We start from the raw sequence: 20,631 nt of genomic DNA, 5'->3' as shown, positions 1-20,631 counted from the left end.
TTATGTTAATTTATTAAGAATGGGAAGCACACACAAATTCTCAGCTCAGCATAGGCATTCAGACAGCCCTTGAGTGAATATCAATTGAACTACCACTCTCTACTAAATGTGAAACATTTGCGCATATCTCTTTTCCGATTAGGTATAGGTTTCTTAATAGATAGATATAATTTTCATGTCTGATGGTCCATCAAGGGTCATATTTTGTATCTACTACTATTTACAAAGTTTAATTAATAATATATATTCAGTAATAAGGGGTTTAAGTGTGACTCAAACTAAGCTTTAGAGTCACATCGCATGGATCAAATTGCAACTCCATCCTTACTAATATGATTTTAGAAAATTTAATTTCATTAATTCATCTGTTTTTATTTTATGTGTATGAGTGTTTTGACTGCATGTGTGTAAGGGTACCTGTGTCATGCAATGCCCACAGTGGTCAGAAGAAGGCATCAGGTTTCCTGGAAATGTAGTATTGATGGTTGTTAGCTGGCATGTGGGTTCTGGGAACTGAACCCAGATCTTCTGCAAGAGCAGCTAGTGCTCTTAAACACGGAACCATCTCTCCAGTCCTAGTTTTAGATAGTTTAAAATATTAGAGCCTCTGTTTCCTTATGGGTAAAAAGGAATAGGAATGTTTACAGCTAGGGTACATAGAATTATATATGGAGATGTCGATAGTATATAAATGATTTATTGAGAAAATCTTTCCAAAAAAGGTTTGGATTGTACTACCGAATAAAAAAGGACTGTGTAACAGAATAAACAAATTAGGAAAGGGGATGATTTCAGGAAAAAATTCAAGCATCAGCATGATCCTTCATGTGAGCCTTATGATGTAAATTGTGCCCAAGATTTTCTTGCTACTATAGGAGGGAGGTTGAGCTTTACTCTCTAGGGCAGCCCTTGGAAAAGGCATCTTGGGAGAGAAGTTAACACCCAGATAATTCCTTCTGGCTTTCAGAGCCCACAGGTAGACTACACCCAGTAGTCTTTGGGCAGTCTTCCAAAGAGAGTGTCAGGCACAGATTGTAAGAAACAAAAGAACACAGAAGATAGGGGAAAGCTATTCCAGTCCAGTAAAAGTGACTCTGTGGTTAACTATGTCTGCTACAAGCAACTACATCATAGAAATCTCTTAAGAATTGAATGAACTCATACATCTGGCTTTCAGAATCTCCAAACATGTGTGTGTGTATGTGTGTGTGTGTGTGTGTGTGTGTGCATGTGTGTGTGTGCGTGTGTTAACATGTGCATATGGAAGGAAACCAGAGGTTGATCTAGGGTGTCATTCTTAATTGTTATTCACCTTATTTTTTGACAATGGGCTACTCACTGAACCTAAAGTCTTGCACTGGGCTAGACCAGCTAGCCAATGTGCTCCAGGGATCCTCTAGTCTGCACATCCTGACTCTTAAGCACAAGGCTTACAAGTATACACAACCACACTTAGCCTTCTACATGGGTGTGGAATCTGAACTCAGGTTCTCATGCTTGTACAGCAGGCACTTTACCAACTAAGCTGTCTCTCAAGCCCCTCAAACCTATTTTTAATAGCATGCTATATCTAGTGTTATATTCTGCACACAGAATACTAAAACGTGGAATTCTCTCTTGACATACATAACAAATCCAAGTACAACAAAGAAATCATAGGATAGGTAAGGATACATGAAAGATACCAGGAGTAAACGCAATCAAACCACAAAACAGTTGCAGTTTCTGTTTTCTTATTTGTAGAAGTAGAAACTTGAGACTCACAAGTATTTGATTTCATCTTCAAAAAGAAATCCATTTAAAAACCAACCAGCCAATTAACAAACAAATATTTACTTTATGATAACAAATCCAACAAGAAATGTTAATCTCCCTCTCCTTCCAGTATGTTTAAACATCTCCAGAATAATTGTAATTTTTCTTACAGACCACACCCGAGGCTTTTTCTTTGCTACCTTGAGGCCCTATACTGATATTGCCTTCAGTTCTAGTATTTTATAAAGTTGCAAAGTCATTCACATTTTACAAGATGCTTAGAACAGCCTTGTGACATATATTCCACCACCTTTTATAAGTAGCAGAAAACACTCTGAGATATTAAGTGACTTAGCAAATCTTGCACAGCCTAAAGCTTGTTTCAGTTTCAGAATCCCAAAACTGTAACCTTCACAGTTTACTTTTAATCTGTAGTCATTGAGGTCTACTCAGTATAGGGCCAGTGAGTTCCAGGACAGCTGGGGCTACAGGGAGACCCTGTCTCAACAAGGCCGAAAAAAAAAAAAAAAAAAAAAAATCACAGAATCAGAAAAGAGAAAAATTAGAAGAACTATAGAGGGGCCTGGGGATAGAATTCAACGGTAGAGCACTTGCCTAACCTGTGCAAGATAATGAATTCAATACTCAGCACCGATATACATATAAATATATTTAACTATTCATGTATATTACAATGTAAACATTATACATATTGTAAACAGAAAATCTGTGTTTTGAAACTGAACCTTCAGCAAAGGCTGATCAACTGATTAGAACTTGAGTGACTGTGGAGACATTGTAATGTTGCAGGTCCAAAGCCTAATTAGAATTTATCTTAGGTTATCTTTAGTCCTCTAACTAGCCACTTCTTGCCCACCTCAGTTTCTACCTTAATATCTCATGACTAACAGATAAAAACCCTTTGGGATGTGTTAATTTAAAGCCCTAGTTCCCACCAACCAAAAGTCTGAATGTCATCAGAGAGCATCTGAGACCTGAGATGAGAGTTCTCTTTTGCTGTAGCCACCTACTTAATGTTTCCACAAATGTACTTGAAAAATGTCTTGATTTATGGCTTTTCTTTGTTCTGTTACTACAAAAACTTCATGAAACTGTTTCAACATTGGAACATGGAATTTGAAGTAACCTGAATCTTTGTTCCTGGCCCATGGTAACTCATATTTGGGTCCAGAACAAACAAATTATTTCTTATCCCCTCAAGCAGTAGATGGGAATTAGGATGATAACAGACCACCAAAGTACACAGAATTAGCTCCCACTACCTATGGCACTATGGTACTATGGGACAATGTCCAAATCCAATGAAAGAATAACTTAGAACTCCCACCATTAAGCCCTCATCCCCTCACCCTACTAAGGCCAAAGGTCAGATAGTTAATCTCGTCAATAATAATATGGCCACGGCCCATATTATGGTCAAGATACTTGTTGAGATGTCACACAATCTGTCGATAGGCTCTGACCAACTGCACTGCCCAAAAATCTTTCTGGGAAGCCACCCACTGACAGGCCAGAGGCCCACACTAGAAGCCACACACTGTCCAACTGGCCAAGCTTTCTGAAGTGCTCTGAGCAGCACTTCTGTCTTCACAGCATTGGCCAGAAAGCCAACCACAGACCATATCATAAGAGCAAGCAGGAAAGCACCTGAACCACTTAAAGGGCATTCCCTGCCAGTGTCACTCTAGTACCTTCCACTGACAAAGCCCAATATCCTGTTATTTGTCAACAAAGAACCTTTTATATATTCCAATTCTAAAATCACAATGCAGGCAAAACAGAGTGGACTTGGAGCTGAAGGTCACCAACTAACTGACACAGGGCTTCATGACGTTTCTGGATGGTGAGAATCTGATGGAGAACACCTGTTCTATTGCCTTTATTTTCTCCTTAAAAACAAACACACCCAACTTTAATGGTTACTATACTGAGTGATGGAATGACAGTGCAGTGACTGAGTGGAGGTGTGAGACATGCCATGAGGGTCTGAATGGATATCAGCTTCATTTTGGCTAAATGTGCATCCTTGTACAGTTTATCTCTGTTGTACCTCATTTTCCTCACATGTAAAAAAGGAAGTAATGTAAAAGCAATAAAATATCTGATATATAATTAGAACTTTATTTTTAAATTTTATTATTGTTATTTTATGTATATGCGTGTATTGCCTGCATGTAGGTAAGTGCACCCGTGTCATGCAATGCCTGTGGAGGTCAGAAGAGGCTGTCAGATCCCCTGGGACTAGATTTATGGACAGTTGTTAGTTGCCATGTGGGTGCTGGGATTCAAACCCGGGTCTGCTTTTTGCAAGAACAATTCTTAACCACTGAGCCATCTCTCCAGCTCCATACAATTAGAACTTTAAATATTAGTATATACGTTGATGGAAATTTTTAATTGGTGATAAGCAAATGCAAACTCTGTTCTATCAGTGTTTATTAGAATCCTGCTTTATAATGCTGAGCCCAATTTTCTTTGAATGAGACTATAGAAAACCTTGCTTATCCTGTCCACTGACTGAGCCCCAGGCTCACTTGAAAATCCTCACCAGTCAGAGCCAACTTACTGAAGATCTGTTTTTTCAAATGGAAAAAGATACAGGGTTAAACAAGTTATCCTTAGAGATCTCCAGTTCTGACCTAATTTTCTCTCCTCTTCCCCCAAATAACGAGGGAAAGAGGAAGGAAACTGCCATTCAAAGCCAACCTACCTGTGTCAGGCACTTTGCATGCTGTACCTGATTTTATTCTCTCTGCAGCCTGCTCGATTTAATACCGTTAACACTGTTTTTTTTTTTTTTTACAAAAAGGAAACAAAGTTCAAGCCATTTACTCTGTATACCACTCCTGAAAGGTAGCACAGACCAGATTCAAATTCAATCTTTTCTGTTTGGGTCTTCTAAGCATGTTGAACTGTACTGCTTCCCGCCCACACTCCATCGCAGACATCAAGAATCCTAACTGCTGGATGATTTTCTTGCTCTGTTTTACAGGGATGAGTGGGTGAGTGACTTTTTTTTTTTTTTTTTTTTTTGTCTGAAACGTATTATTTCAAAGTTAAGCAAGTGAAATTCATTTAACAGCTACAGGAACTTAAAAAAAAAAAATCACTCATTGTCTCGCAGGAATTCAGCACCCCTGAACCCTTGTGGCCTGTTTAAGCTTTACTCCTAGCTTTAAATTTGGAGATGGGAGGCTCTAGATGGAGTCTAGTGAGCTGAGTTCTCCCCTCCACACACACCAGAATCTTCTTGCCTTTCCCTGTACCAGAAGGTTGCTGGCAAGTTCATCTTAAGGTTTCTTCCCCAGGTACATGTCTCACTCCTGTCCCAGGATAACCTGTCCATTTCTGTAGCTGCTGCTCACTGCAGCTCTCTCCACCATCACCCCACAGCCTCCCTCTGCTTGCTTTTCCTGGGAGTCCTGGGCCCTTGTTCCCTAGAATCACCTGTCTCCAGACACCCAAAGTTTCTGCCCAGGCTTGCATAGCAGCCTGGAATGGAAGATGCTGCTTCACCTTTCTGCAGGCAAGACAGCCAGACTTCTTTTCTCTAACTTTCCCTCCTGGAAGGGGGACTTCAGAGAACTTTGCGACAAATACAGGACTGCAAAAGTGAAGCACAGCCTCCCTCAGCAGTGGAACCTCTTCCTCCACCGGATGCTGATCCCAGGCCCTCCTTAGTCCCATGCCTGGTTCCCCGCACCCCAGCTTCCCTTCCGAGGGATGGACGCCAGTAGGCTCTAGAGGCGCTTTAGATGGGCTTCTAGGCACCCAGAGCGCCGGGTCCTGGGATTTTTGCTCCATTGGTGTTGGGGCGGGAGGAAGTCAGGAAGTCCAGCTCCAGCAACTACCTGGCACCACAATCTGAGGCAGGTCCTGGCCCTTTCCGCCGGCCTCCCCACGCCTGGCCTGGGCTCCCCCCTTCCCGGCTCCCGCCTCCTCCTGTAGGCTGCCGGGCGGCCCCAGCCTGCCTCTCTCTCAGCCTTCACTACCGGGTCAAGCTGCGGAGGGAGGGAGACAGCAATGAAGCCCTCCCTGGCTCTCCACCCGGTGCGCGCGCCTCCTCCCTGGGCTCGCATCCCTCCTCCCTGCCTGCTCCCCTCCTGCCAGTACAGTACAACTAGTACATGAGCGCACATACACACAGACATACACGCACACACGTACAGGAGCTCCCTAAGGCTAATACTGCAGCTGCCATGGATATCAGCTAACAACACAGGCAGGCGCGCGCGCGCGCTCCCACTCTCAGCACGCAGGAGTGGCCCCCGGCATCCCTACCCTCCTCCCCACCCCCACGCCACCCGTTCCCCAGCTTGGCCACTGCTCGCGCTGGCTCTGCCACCACCACCACCGCCGCCAACGCCACCACAGCTTCCTCTGCTGCGGGGCCACAGGCTTGAGTGTCATTCAAGGGACAGCACAACCTCACCCAAGCTCTCCTACCTCTGCCCAGCGGTCCCTCTCATCCTCCCCCTTCCTCTGCCACACTCCATCCAAAGAAGAGAGGGAAAGAGCGGAGCAGAGGGGAGAAAGCAAAGTCTGCCACCCTCATCTCTTAGTCCCCTGGCTCCTCCATCCTCATTCTCGCACTACCAACCCCCTCTGTCCACAGGACCCTCAAGAGCTGAGGCGACTCACCCTACTGCAATGTCCAAAAGCTTGAAAAAGAAAAGCCACTGGACTAGCAAAGTCCATGAGAGTGTCATTGGCAGGAACCCGGAGGGCCAGCTGGGCTTTGAATTGAAAGGGGGCGCCGAGAATGGACAATTCCCCTACCTGGGGGAGGTGAAGCCTGGCAAGGTGGCCTATGAGAGCGGCAGCAAGTTGGTGTCCGAGGAGCTGCTTCTGGAGGTGAATGAGACCCCCGTGGCGGGGCTCACCATCAGGGACGTTCTAGCCGTGATCAAACACTGCAAGGACCCCCTTCGGCTCAAGTGTGTCAAACAAGGTGAGCGCAACTTGCTTGGTGATTTGCCGGGCGGTGGGACTGCTGGGGGCGGAGGGCAACCGAAGGGTGGGCGCGCAAGTGGAGGGGTGTGTGTTTCCCTACCCTACCGCGGGGTGGGGTCCACAGAGGACCTTCGCTGCCAGGGAGCGTTCTTGAGGACCTGGCCAAGGGGCTGATCCTCTGGCTGAGCCAGGTGGTGGTGTAGCATACAACTAAGTTTGCTTAGTTGGACCCTCCCCTATGGAAGGTGCTGGGCCTTGCCTGACTTCAGAGCGCCAGGCCAAATAGAATGTGCGTCAGTGACATCGCCCACAGTGAATGAGGGGCTTTCGCGGAAGGAAGGAGGAAAGAGGGGAAAGAAAGGAAGAAAGAGCAACTTGAGGGTGCAGCAGCATCTCTGGAGGGCTGGGGGGATTCGAGGGCTGTGGTTGAGCGGAGTACGAGCGCAGCTTATCCATAGCTGGTCTGGAGGCACTTTCCTAGCTGTCCTCGGAGGATCACTGGGCCACCGGCTGACGGAAAAGAAAGGGGTACATTGGTTTGGGCGCTTTGACGGGTCTTAGGTAACTTTTCCCTGCTTCACTCCTCAGTCTTTCTCCCCCCGCCCAGTTTGTCATGTGGGCACCAGGCGTCACGTGCAGACTGACTAACCCCAGCGCTCACCCCTAGCCAGCAGGAGGGAGGAGGCTGGGCGCCCAAGAAGGCTGGGCGCTAGGAGCGCATTCTAGTGTTGTGCGGAGGTGGGGGACAGAGGCAGCACTGGAATGGTTCCCAAAAGTACACTTTCTCATTGACTGGAAATCCTCTATGGCTGGGCTTTCTCTGGCTCTGGTCCTGGGGAGTGTTTGTGGAGGAGAGGTGGATGGAGATTCAAGCTCGTTACATACAGCTTAGGCTCTCTCTATCCCAAGCTGGCTTTGATGAGCCTCTTCAGAGACTGTTGTGGATTTGCAGAGAATGAAATCCAGCTGAACTCTCCCACTGTCTTTGCTTGAAAGAAAATCATGGTCCTGAAGGAAGAAAGACTGAGATAAAAGTTGGATTAGAGGACACCTTGAACAAAAAGTGTCTCTTTGTTTTCCACACGTGGTGATTACATAGCTTTTGCTAGCTCCATGCACATTTCATGTGTGGCATGCACAGACCGATGCTTCTCATGCATAGCAGTGTAATGATCTGTTGTCTCTGCTACTTTGTTCTTTCTAAAAGATGAAATTAAGATTATTGTATTTTTAATCACCACTCAATCGTATGCTCCATTAACAAGCACCTTCGAGCAGTGTTTTTTCAGTATAATTATTCTGTAAAATGTGTTTCAAAGAGAACAAGAGAGAAAGAAATCTCAGAAAGTTCTCTAAATGCAAACTGTCATAGAAGAAAACATTTTCACTGGAATTTCTTGACCATTAGTCACTGTTCATTTCAGATAGCCTATTGTAAACTTTTACTTGTAAGTCAATGTGGCATGATATTCTTTGGCACTGAAAGATGTAAGTCAGATAGTAATAGTGTTTTCTGGTGTTTTCCAATGTAACACCCTTTAACCTCAAATACAGAGAATCATATTTTATGTCATGATAGTGCATAATAGCAAGAGATATGAGTGTGACGCTGGAGCTCAGTTGTAGGGTAAAAGAGATCTAGTACAACAAATGACTGTGATTTTGGAGGCAAGAATTTTGGTATTTATAATGGAAAGTAGCTATAAATGCTAGCACGATTTTTATATTTATTTACTCACCTGTGTGTGTGTGCGAGGTGTGTGTGTGTGTGTGTGTGTGTGTGTGTGAGTGTTTGTGTGTGTGTGTGTGTGTGTGTAGGGGCACACACTTCTTATGGGAGTCAGAGGACAGCCCTGAGGAGTCAGTTCTCTCCTTCTACCACGTGGGGCCCTGGGAGGGAACTCAAGTCATCAGGCTTCATGGCAAGCACATTTATCAGCTGAGCAATCTTGCCAGCCCAAGTCCATTATTTTTACTTTGAATTAATAGTGTCCTACTTAAGAAGTGGTTGTGCTGTTGTGGTCTGCATTGATCATCTTATCTTAAATGTTTTATTTTGTTATAAAGACTATATCTTGAGATGGAACTTGAAAATGTTAATTCTAATAATCAGTAATATACCTAAAAGAGAAAAGAAGGAAGTTTCCTGAGTATTATAAATTTTATCTTTGAAATTCAGAGTCATTGGAAAAGTGAAGGCAGAAAACTTGTACATATTGAAAATCTATTTGATAAGAGAAAGAATTCTGAGCATTCTGTCACAATCCATAATATAGAACCTAGGTGGATTTTGAAACGCTTTACCTCAGTTAAAACATAATCTGTAACAGAGCAAATCTGTGAGCAGTATTGTGACCTGAGTTGCCCATTTTCGTAAATGTTCACAAAGAACGAACAGGATGTAAAGTAGATACCATTTGTATCTGGCCATGACTTGATCTAAGGTAGATTCTGATTATTCAACATTTGTATTACTTTTAGAATTTAGTTTTAAGAAATAAGGGAAATCTTAATGGAACCAGATATTTAGAGCAAATTCTTTTTACAGCCTATATTAACCTTCAGTTCCAGGCTTCATTGAATCATTATTGATAGATCCTTGTAATGGTTCAGCTACTGAATCGCAATTGACAGCAAACAAATCAAACAATAAATAGCTTTTTAACGTTTGGAAGCATCTTGCATACTCCTTTAAGCACAGAGATTTATATATATTCTTTTGTTAAATTTATTCTTTGTCAAATGATGGATAGGTTTATTTAATTATAATTTTACTTAAACATAAACAAATGAAAATTTCAGAGCCTTAAATATGGTATCTGTGTTTCTTGGGTTTCATAGAAATTTTACTTGCTATAAAATCAGTTAGAAACTTTTGGCCCAGGATATATATTTTTCTAGAGAGACAGAAATTTTTTCTTTAAAAAAGAAGAAAATAAATAAAAAGGAGGAGTTGGGGGAGGAGAAAGAGAAGACCGAACATTGCTGAAGCACTCAAACATGTTTTCTTTTAGAAGTTGTATTTTAATATTTAAAAAAAATTTTATTTATCATTTCTATTTTATGTGTATGAGTATATTGCCTGCATGTATGTAAGTGCACCCATGTCATACAATGAGCCCTAGAGATCAGAAGAGGGCCTTGGATTCTCCTGGAACTGGAGTTAAAGATGGTTGTTAACTGCCATGTGGGTGCTGGGAATTGAACCCCAGTCCTCTTCAAGAGCAGCCAGTGCTCTTAACCACTGAACCATCTCTCCAGCCCCAGTATTTTTTTTTTAAATAAAATAAGCATGCTTATAAAAGGTTGTTTTCATTTTTAACAGAAATTCACCCTTGTACCATTTCTTCTTATTTGGGGCTGGGAAGTCTGTGGAGGTCAAAGGAGACGGTAACACCAGCTAACTCCCCTATTGCAGTGCACCAGCAGCTGAGGTAGGAGTGATCTCTGGGTCCTTTTGGTAGGTGGGAATGTGACAGGAGACCATAAGCCATCATGAGAAAAGCCCTCACTGTCCCATGGGGAATCCTCAGTGGTTTTCATCTACATTTCTGGGCCCTCTGCATATTGGGACTGGCTGCTTCTCACTCTCAGCTGGCACCCTCTTCAGATGTCCCTGTTTCCACTCAAACACAGTTGACCTAACTCTGCATGTGTCTGGATGCTCTGGAGCAAAGTAGGGGACTTGCACATGCTGGCTTCACCTGGCTCCTGAAGACTGGTGGCATGGTGAGGATCCACTGTGTGTGTGTGTGTGTGTGTGTGTGTGTGTGTGTGTGTGTGTGTGTGTGTGTATAACATCCTGAAGTTTCTGATTGGTCACAGAGTCTCCTCCACGATAAGCATTGCCCATTGGCTCTTCCTTCTCAGGTGTTCTGGGTCCTGCAGAATTCTTAACTGGCTGTTCTGCAGCTGTCTGCATCTATGTCAGGCTCCTACCCACACTGGATGTCAGAGTCCTGGGAGCTCAGAGATTCCATCAGCACAAGATATTTTCTAATTTGAGCTTTGTAGGATTCCTTTTCCATGGCAGTAATGGAGTGAGTAGACTATCCTTTTGAATAGCCTACAGGCCACCTCCTATTTGCATAGCACCAAATATTCTGATTGGGTTTATCAGCACTCCTTATTAGTGTGTTCCATGATGAGATAGGTGCTGTCCATGCTGCCAGTGATGTGAGAATTTGATAATGTTTGCGGCTGCAGTGACTTCATTATCTCACCCTCCGATGTTATGACGATGGCACTTTGGTTTCAAATTTTCATGATTTTATTGCCACTTGGGTCTCTGAGGAGGTGGTGGTCCACTTTCAGCTCTGGAAAATTGCCTCTGCTCAGGATCATTGTTGTTTGACAATCCTATGACAGGCTGTGCTCATCACAGCAGCTGGCCTTGAGGCCCCTCTCCATTATGGCCACCTCCCTTCTCATGGTAGAAATGATCTCTTTGGGTTACTGGCTGTCTGGACCATTTATCTTTTACTGGAAGCACTCTATGAAGGACACATGGCTCCTTTCGGGGCCAGCAAACAGCAGCACAGTTTTGGGATACAAATCACAATACTCTTCCATCACCTCCTGACAGCTCTAGAACTTGTTTCCATTGCAGACTGGAGTCATAGTGTAGTCATGACACAGTCAGATAGACCAGACATGAAGATTGTGTGGTACAGCGACATCATAGTCTTTTGTGAAGATGCAATGAAGGAGGTGGTGTTCTTGCCCTATCATGGGATCTTCAGAGATGATGTCTCTCTCAGTATTAGTTTATTGCTTCTATATCCCCAGGAAGGGCAGTATTTTAATATTATTATTAAGACTGATTTTTAAACATTCAGTCAGATATTGACCATTGTACAGAAACTACACACATAATTATAGCTAAAGAACTAGTGAAGACTTTTTAAGATAATGGGATATATGTACAACAAGAATATTGACAAAATATACCCCCAATAGATTGCAATAATTACTCAGTTTTTACTTACTTTTGCTAACTTACCACTATATTCATCATAATTTTAAATTATCCTAATTTTCAATATTTTATTTATTTTTATGTAGATGGAGTATATTGCATGCATGTATATAAATGCACCCCTGTGTCGAGCTATGCTTGCAGAGGTCAGAAGAGGGCGGTGGATCTCCTGGACCTGGAGTAATGGACAGTTGTTAGCTGCCATGTGGGTGCCCGGTTCTCTGAAAGAACAGCCAGTGCTTGTAACTGCTGAGCTGTCTCTCTAGCCTCTAAATTATCCTAATTTTAAAGACAGTAAGACACTAAGATATTAAGGCATGCCAAACAAGACAGATATATTTGGTTTTTCTGTACTCTTCATGGGATTCTCTTTTGAAAATTCTCTTCTTTAAAAGAAAATAATGAAAAATATATTATATATACCATTTATTGTAACATCCTATTGGTTGTAAGTATGTTTTTGTTTTTGTTCATAATAAACTTTTCTTAACAAGGTATGTGATTATAAGTGAACAGTGCCGCCCAGAGTCCTACTAATGCATCAAACCCATTTGAAGAAGGCTTCTTGGGTGATTCTGAGATCTAAGTTGACTTGCTAAAGGCTTTTTTCTGTGTCTTTTACTTTTAACTTTGCCACCAAAGTTCACAGCAGCCAGTTGCACTGACTGCTGTGCCCTACATTCCTTGTGTTATGGCTCCTAAAGCCTCTCAGACCACACGAGGACCCACATAGCTTGGATATATTTTCCCATTTAATATCTCACAATGGAAAATAAAAGGCAAAAAGTTTTCTAGTTCTTCCTATGTTGAAGACGGCCAAATAAGGTCTTTGAAATTCTCTTCCAGACAAGATCTACATCAGTCTCCCTCCCACTGCTCCTTTCAAAGATACCTTCAAAGAGAAGTAGATCCACTTATTGACTCGCTCTTTCTTCTTGACTTACTTCAGAATAATATCAAGAGTTAAACTCATACTTCTTTTATTTTAAAAATTTAAGGCAAACGTTGTCCAATTTTCTGCAATAAAAGTTGATTTTTAACCATAGAATGTGAGTTATATAGATTTAAAAAAAATAATAAAATTAACGAGGATTGGTGGTGCATGCCTTTAATCCTGGTATTCAGGAAGCAGAGGCAGGGGAGCCTCTGTGAGATGGAGGCCACCCTGGCCCACATAGTGATTTCCAGGCAGGCTGGGACTACGGAGACCTTTTATACAACAACAACAACAACAACAACAACAAAATGTAAAAATTAGTTTAATATTTTTGATCAGTTTAATACTTTTACCAGTGGTAGGTTTCAAACCCAGAGCCTATGCATGGTCAACAAATGCTCTATTACTGAGCTACATCCCAGCTTCTTGATCTTAAATATATTACAACGAGGTTGAGACAATTCTGCTTAAGCATAATTTATGAAAGATGCAATTATAGTTTTTCACTGTCGATAGACTGTTTAAATAGCATGACCTTGAATGTCAAGCATGAACATTTGATTTTTTTTTTCCTGTGTTTGCTTTGAATGAGAACAGTCTTGGGGTGAAATGCCAGCTGAAGAATTTAGTGCCTCCATCTCTACTCTTAACATTTACACTGTGTAAAAATTTTTTGACACATTCATTATGCTCACTTTCTTTTTTGGGTGCTTGAAACTCACACATTCAATTTCATAATAAGAAAAAGTTTGCACATTTGACATCTTATTGCCTATAGATTCAACAATGACTTTCAGATGCCAGGCAGACCCTGGCAGTATCATTTCCCTTAGGAAGTGGGAGAGAGCAGTAGAAAAATGTTCAGTCTTCCCTGTAGATTATCTGGTTTCGAATTCTGAGATTGCCACTCCATTCCAACTACACGAGCAAGTTATCTAATGGATGTCCTAGCAGTTCCTAAAGGATATGAAATAGGGGCTGGAACTGTAGCCTTCTGGGAGAGCGCTTCCATAGCCTAGGTAGAACCCTGGATTCTAGCCTTCACATTGCCAAAACAATTAGATAAATTACATATATAAATCATGTTTGTTTTGCAGCTAATAAGCATTATGCAAAATTTAGTAAATGTTATTCTAAACATATTGGTCATTTTGAGCTAGTTACATTATGAAATACTTCTGACTTAAGATTATTTTTAAAGATTTTTTATTTTTAATTGTGTATATGTATGTCTTTGTTTGCATATACGCACATGAATGCTAGTGCCCTCAGAAGCCAAAGACTTTGGATACCCCTGAAGCTAGTTTCAGGGAGTGGTGACCTCTCTGAAATGGGTGCTAGGAATTGAACTTGGGTTCTCTGTAAGAACAGTTTAACGCTCTTAACTCTTGAGCTATCGTCCTAATCCCTAATTTTAGATATTTCACTCTTAACTGTGATTATCTGAAAAAGAAATGATTAATAACTAATTAATGTCTAATTGTATGGGCTAAATTTAAGTTGTATTCTGAATATCTTTGTGATTAAATTCTTTTTTAAATATTTCTTTGAAGATCATTGCAATTAAATGAAGTAGGAAATATTTTCACCCCGTTAAACATAATGTTTACTGATTCTTCCTTTATTTATAAATATTTGTTCTTTTATAATTATTTGAGATTGTACACAGTTTCTTTTTACCAACTAATCTATTCTTTTGTACCCGTAGCCTTCTTCCTTAAGCTGTTAGTGAATATATTGTTACTCTGAGTTTGAAAATCATAGAAATTTTATGGGAATTCATTTTTTTAGAAGTTTATTCATATTTCTTAAATATCATGTTAGCCAGATACATTTTAAGTAGAACTTCTATTTCATAGCTACAGATCAAGTCCTTCACAAAGAGGAACAATAAAAAAACAGAACTGATTAATAACTGGTCACAGCATAACAAAGAAAATTACACCATATTCAGCAAGAAGCACATGTTACCTTGGTGAGACTGGCAGTATGTCAATATGAATAATTGTGTGAACAAGCACACAAATAAGATACAGCAACAACATCTCTATTGGTGATGCCTTGGTGATTTTAGCACAACTTGAATTTATTCCACTAGTACAAACATCTACCTTGAAGTTGCAATGTCAAATATTGATTCTTAAAAAATCTGTTAATCACAATCTGACTTCTTATCTTTATAAAATGCAAGTTAAATATTAGAACTTTCTAGATATTGTCACTTTACAATTTTTATCTCAATCCATTCTCAGCTTTTTCTCTTCTGTCTCCAGTAAATGATGATACATATTTCCATTAGTAAAAATTACGTTATATAAAGAATTTAGTGTTAAGTTCATAACTACTAAAGTCACTTGTGAACTGAAGACTTGCATAGGGATATGCTGCTGTTGAACACTATTATGCAATGTTCATGTCATCATGGACAATTAATAGAATTTTCTTACATTATGGGATTGCATTGACAATTAACTCTTATGTGAGTAATGAATAATTCTTTAAATAATTCTTTAAAATAATTCTTTTAAACTTTAAAATTTTTAATGTATGCTGTTGACTGTTTTGTGTACTCTGGAATAAACAGTACTAGTTTCATTTTTTGGCAATTGTATATCAAATCACTTACATCCAATGGATCTACTTCCAAAAGCCCATTAGTATAATGAGTGGATGTTTTAAATAAATTACTGGATTCATTTAAGTAGTTGCAATAATTAGATGGCTTGCTCTACCTGTGAAAGTATGTGCTCTTTTGAAATGTTACATGAATCTCATGAAGGTTTGTGTAATTTTCAGTTCTTACAACTTACTTAAATTTAATAAAGCTCAAAAATCACAGTAGTTACCATATCCAACAGTAACTAACAAACATGTTAAAGCAGTAAAAGTAAACATTTACAGTGCAAAGTAAAAAATAATTTGTTGTTGATTTTTCTAATTATAAAATTTGAAAAATTTTATGAAATTTGTTTCATCCTTTAGTGAAGTACAATGTGTATGAAATCATGAAACTCTATAAATAACCATGGCTTTTATTAAACAATCCTGTGAAATGAAATATTAAGTAGCACAAATGTTTAGTGGAAAAATTTAACAACTGAATATTTTTTATATCACATTGTACAGTCTTAAATTGTTTCTCAAGATGTATACTGAATTGTTATATCACTTTAGATCAAGGGCAGCATAAAACTATTTATACTTCAACATACTCATTGAGTAAATCAGAGAATTGAGGATAAAGTATTAACTTCAATAAGCAATTATGTTAGCATGTAATTTTCCAGTAATAGAAACCCACAAATTAACCAAGAAGCATACCCTAAGATGGTCAAAATCTGATTTGCTGGATTTCAAGTATGAGAATGTTTCAGATTTGAAATGTCCAGTGTTGCTTCTTGAATGATTGTGACCCTCAAACCTGAGTTTGCCTTTCTCTGCAGTCTACCCTGCAAAGATAATAAAGCACCCTTTTACTGAACGAAGTTTCCTTTTTAAAAAAGGAAATATTCAGTCTTAAAGGGTTACTAAAACAGCCCAAACAAGTTGTTTTACTTCTAAAAGAATGCTGAGAATGAATAACTCTTAATCTGTCCTTTGTAGCAACTCAGATGCTTAAGGGGTGGCACCTTCTGGGTGTTAAGAAAGGGGAGTCAGGGCTTAATAAAATAGAAGGAAGCAGATCTTCCTTTGGAGGAGCAAGGATAGTGTCAAAGTTGTCTCTAAGTATCTGCAGTTAAAGTACTAAAACCCTATTTGTTGCTGTTTCTTCTGAAACATTCTCTGTAGCTGGATCTCCTCTTTTCTTTTCAGTTGAATGTGCGTATGCTTTCTTTCTCTTCATTTCAGTGCAGAATTTACCCTAGGAAGCAACAAATATATTCTGCCTCACTGGATACATGAGATGCCCACATGTACACGCACCCACAAAGACTTCAAACACTAAAGACTTAATGCCAGTTTTTTCAATTTATTAGTACCAGAAAAAAAAAATGTGCTTGGGAAGATACAATCTAACATTACCAAAAAGTGTGATAATGTAGTTGATGAAGTTTGTATTATATGTCAATTTCAGTTGTGGCATTTTAACTAGTAGTGGCAGACCATAAAGACCTAATGAAATCAAACATTTACATCATTTCTATAATACATGTGGTTGTTAAGAAATTATAACAAATCAAATTTAATAGTTTGGATTTTGTTTTACTTGGATAACAAGCTAGCTAGTGGGTCACATAAACACACAAGATAATATCCTAACATCAATGTTACAAAAGAAGAGACAGAATTAAGGGGAATGTTTGTCCATTAACTAGATAATGTATTTGCAATATTATTTCAATTGATTTAAATTAATCAGACATGTGGTTATATCCGATAATATGAATATATAGCTTATTGAAGTTATAAAGTAGTTACTTAAAAATGAAATGATGTTTAAATGTTTATCTAAAATGCAAGTACTAGCATTTATAAAATTAAAGAATGAAAAGAAAGCATTTAATTAGCAGGTATACTAAAGAATTTTTTCCATGAAATAAATAAAATAATATTTAAATATATTAATGTTTTAAATATGAAATAATTTTCCTTACAAAAATTAATTCATTATGGAGTAACACTGTTTCTGAGTTTGTAGCATGTATATAAACTGTAAACATAAAAATATGTACAATTAATGTTATCTTTGATACCTAAACAGCTACTACTATAAATCAAGAAAGTGTCATTTTTCATTCTTATCCCAAGTATCCCTTTCTATTTCTGAATATTTAATTTATTTGTTTTACCTGGTGTATTGAAACATAAAAATTATTGATACTGATGAAGTACTATGTGATCTTTTAATATGTGTATACAGTGTGTAATGCTTAAATCAGTTAGATGTATCTGTTTCTTGAAACATATCATTTCCGTATAATGTAAAAAATATACTTTCTTGAAGATTTTTTTGAGTCAGGGTTTCCTTTTAGCTCCAGCTGGCCTGGAATTTGCCTGTAGACCAGATTGGCATCAATCTCACAGAGATTCACTTTCCTTTGCTTCCCAAATGGTAGAATTAATGACATGTACCACCACACCTGGCCCTCTTGCAGCTTTTTGAAATGTACAGTGCATTGTTCTCTATGGTCCACCTACCAAGCAATAGCATACCAGAAAATCTTAACACTATCCAACTGTAGTGTAGTAAGCACTAATCAGCCTTTTGAAGTTGATTGAAGCATCTTCATTATCAAATGGGAAAAGCATCAGGATACCCATTGTTCTTGAGGGTACTGACTCTCTTAGCACTGACCACACAAGTACCTTGCTTCAGCTAAATATCTGCTCAGACAGAACTTAGGAAACCACAAAGTTATCAAGGAAGCAGTTTGTTATCTACTTAGGATGTATGTCCTTTTCCTGTCCACATTCTTGCTATCAGGATGTCAGTTTTTATCCAGTAATATAGATGGATGTACTGATTTGTGCTTCCTATCAGTTGCCTTCATTCCAAGGTGATGAATCTCAACTAGTCTAATCGAGGCAAGGTACTTTCATCTTTCACTAGTGATTTATTTAGGAAATAGCTTATAACCCTTTCTAAGTATTGGGAAGGAAGGTAAATTCCCTTGAGGGACTTTCTGAGAGATTTCTTAAAATAAGATCAGAGGAAAAACACCATTCACTTTTCTGTCCGTGCAAGTTGTTGCACACGCAGGTAGTGCTGGAAGCAACTGTAAGCCATCCACTGATCATGAACAATGCTAGACAGAAAACTAGAATACGGATAAGCAGAACAATCAAAAGATAATGGCTCCTGAATATAGTGGTGAAATAATGAACCTTGAGTTCACCCTATGTTGGAACCTTTATTGCGATTACAGTGTACAAGATGTTTATGACATTTTGTTGGGTTTTCTGTTACTTTCAACTCAAATCATTCTGGCTTATATGACTATAAAGTAATATGAAATATATTTAATTCCAAATTTATTGTTTGCGGGAACACTGGTGAAGGTCTCTCAAAAACTTAAGTTTGGAGAATGCATTGAAATTTGTTTTGCTACTATGTAAACTCAGTCAAATTCTAGGTATTTCTCAATTAGCTCATTCAGTTTTGTTTCTGTTTTAAACATTATCCTGAAATAAAACATGAAGGACTATAAATTCATTTTAACCTTATCTGAAATAGAACATAATAAAGAGAGCAAATCAGTTACAAAAATATACCAACAATGCCTGCCAAAAAACCAACTTGATATAGTTTTGAATTACATAGTGTTTACAAACATCTACGCCTTTGATCCAGGAGTATATGTGATTATAAACTGACTCATCAAAATGTTCCACTCCAGCTATTTAGGACTAGAATTCATTTGTTAAATAGTCACAAACTGTACTGGTAGCCTACTTTTTGGCAGGTACAAGCTAGAGACTAGAGCTAGAGAAATGCATAAAACATCATAAAGACAGATGTACACTCAAGTATTTAAATCTGTGGCACATGTTGTGTGACTTGAGTTCAAAGTTATCAAAAGAACTTTCTTCCATTTTGTAAAGGCATCTTCCATGATGTATTCAGAAAAACAGAGGAAAAAATAACATCTTAGGGAAGAAAGTGGAGTAATATTCTGCATCATGAGTACAGTTCAAATACTTCCATAAGTTTGTGCTTATACATATTTTCATGTACTTTGTGGGTAGGCATGCTAGTGATGTTAGAAAGATTCATGAGTTTTGATCACATTCAAAGAATTTCATATTGTAATAAAACAGTCTTAAGAATACAGAGCTTTAGAGACAAACAGGTTTCAGATATAGTCATAGTACCGTCCTATGCTAGATGTGAAATGAAAAAATTATAGTACATCTGTGTACGTTAGTGCCTCTTTATAAAAAATTCACATTGTTATATAATCTTCATATTATATAGATTTAGAATATCATATGAACTTAAAATTTATATTATACAATTTTCATATTATATAGGTTTAGAATATCATATGAACTTAATTGTTCTTATCATTTAATTAATATATACTATAAATAATATTCAATTCAATAAATGTTTCAAAAGGCCTGTGCCAAGCAGAAGGGCACCTGATCTCTCTGGGAGTTTCAAACCAATTTCATGGAAGAAAGGAAACTTGAGTAAGTGATCACACAAGAAAGGTAGAAAATACTTCCCAGAGAAAAGAACAGAGCTATTGTGATTCAAGTGTTCATTGGTAGTGACAAGAGTTCCAATTAGTAAAGTATGAACTTTAGCATAGAAATGAATGACAGATGAAAGAATCACCTCAAAGAATCAGATGTGAGCCATGCCACTGTAACAAACTGTGTGTTGAGTTCCTAAGCATTGTTCTTAACACAAAACTTTTTGTAATGCTTGCTATATATTAGGTAATCTCCAAATTACTTTAAATACATGTTTTCTTATTGATTCCTTAAATGAGTCTTTGAGATAGGCACTGCAATTCAAATTAGGAGACTCAATAAAGTGCAAGTCAGCCACATAACAGCAATCCAGAATGAATACAGTCAGTATTGTAAAAGCTATGGTAGGTTGTATCCAGTTTTGGAAAAGTTTTGAGGACAGAATTGGTAGGGTCAAATTTGTTCACTGTTTCTTCAGAAAGAGAAGGTATCAGCGACATTTGGTGGAAGACATTTAGAAAGCTAAAATTTAGTTAAAGGATAATTAAGATATAGATGAGACAATTTAGGAGCCTGACGATTATCATCAATAGGAAAAGGTTTTAAGTCTTGAATCATAATAGTGATGATAGGCTAGAGAAAAGAGGACTGAGCCAGGAACTGCATAGATGATAAAAATCATCAGCATGTGTAATTGGATAAAAAAATAAACAAAAAATAGACTTTTGCTTGACTTTCTGGTTTCTGATGGCTAGTACCAATTGTTTGATATTAGAGCCTATCAGACAAGGGCAGAAGGCATTGCCATTTGGGGTATATTAAATTTGAGGTGACTGGAAAACATGTC

The 20,631-nt window shown here is 38.8% G+C and overlaps 1 protein-coding gene across 3 annotated transcripts in view; it reads left to right on the top strand.

Annotated features, from left to right (window-relative positions):
• The first annotated feature begins 5,840 nt into the window (after positions 1-5,840).
• Magi2 (membrane associated guanylate kinase, WW and PDZ domain containing 2) overlaps positions 5,841-20,631 on the top strand; it is a 1,650,859-nt gene continuing 1,636,068 nt past the window's right edge. For all 3 annotated transcript variants that reach the window (XM_029562367.1, XM_008830783.3, XM_008830782.3), the window contains exon 1: positions 5,841-6,727. In XM_029562367.1, the coding sequence (XP_029418227.1) occupies positions 6,427-6,727 (301 nt within the window). In that variant the 5' untranslated portion in view covers positions 5,841-6,426. The remainder of the gene's footprint in view (positions 6,728-20,631) is intronic.

This window comes from Nannospalax galili, unplaced genomic scaffold (genome assembly GCF_000622305.1).
Source record: "Nannospalax galili isolate Female #2095 unplaced genomic scaffold, S.galili_v1.0 scaffold312, whole genome shotgun sequence".
NCBI classification, from domain to species: Eukaryota; Metazoa; Chordata; class Mammalia; order Rodentia; family Spalacidae; genus Nannospalax; species Nannospalax galili.
The sequence above is the reverse complement of the archived record's forward strand: the minus strand, read 5'-3'. Positions and strand labels throughout refer to the sequence as shown.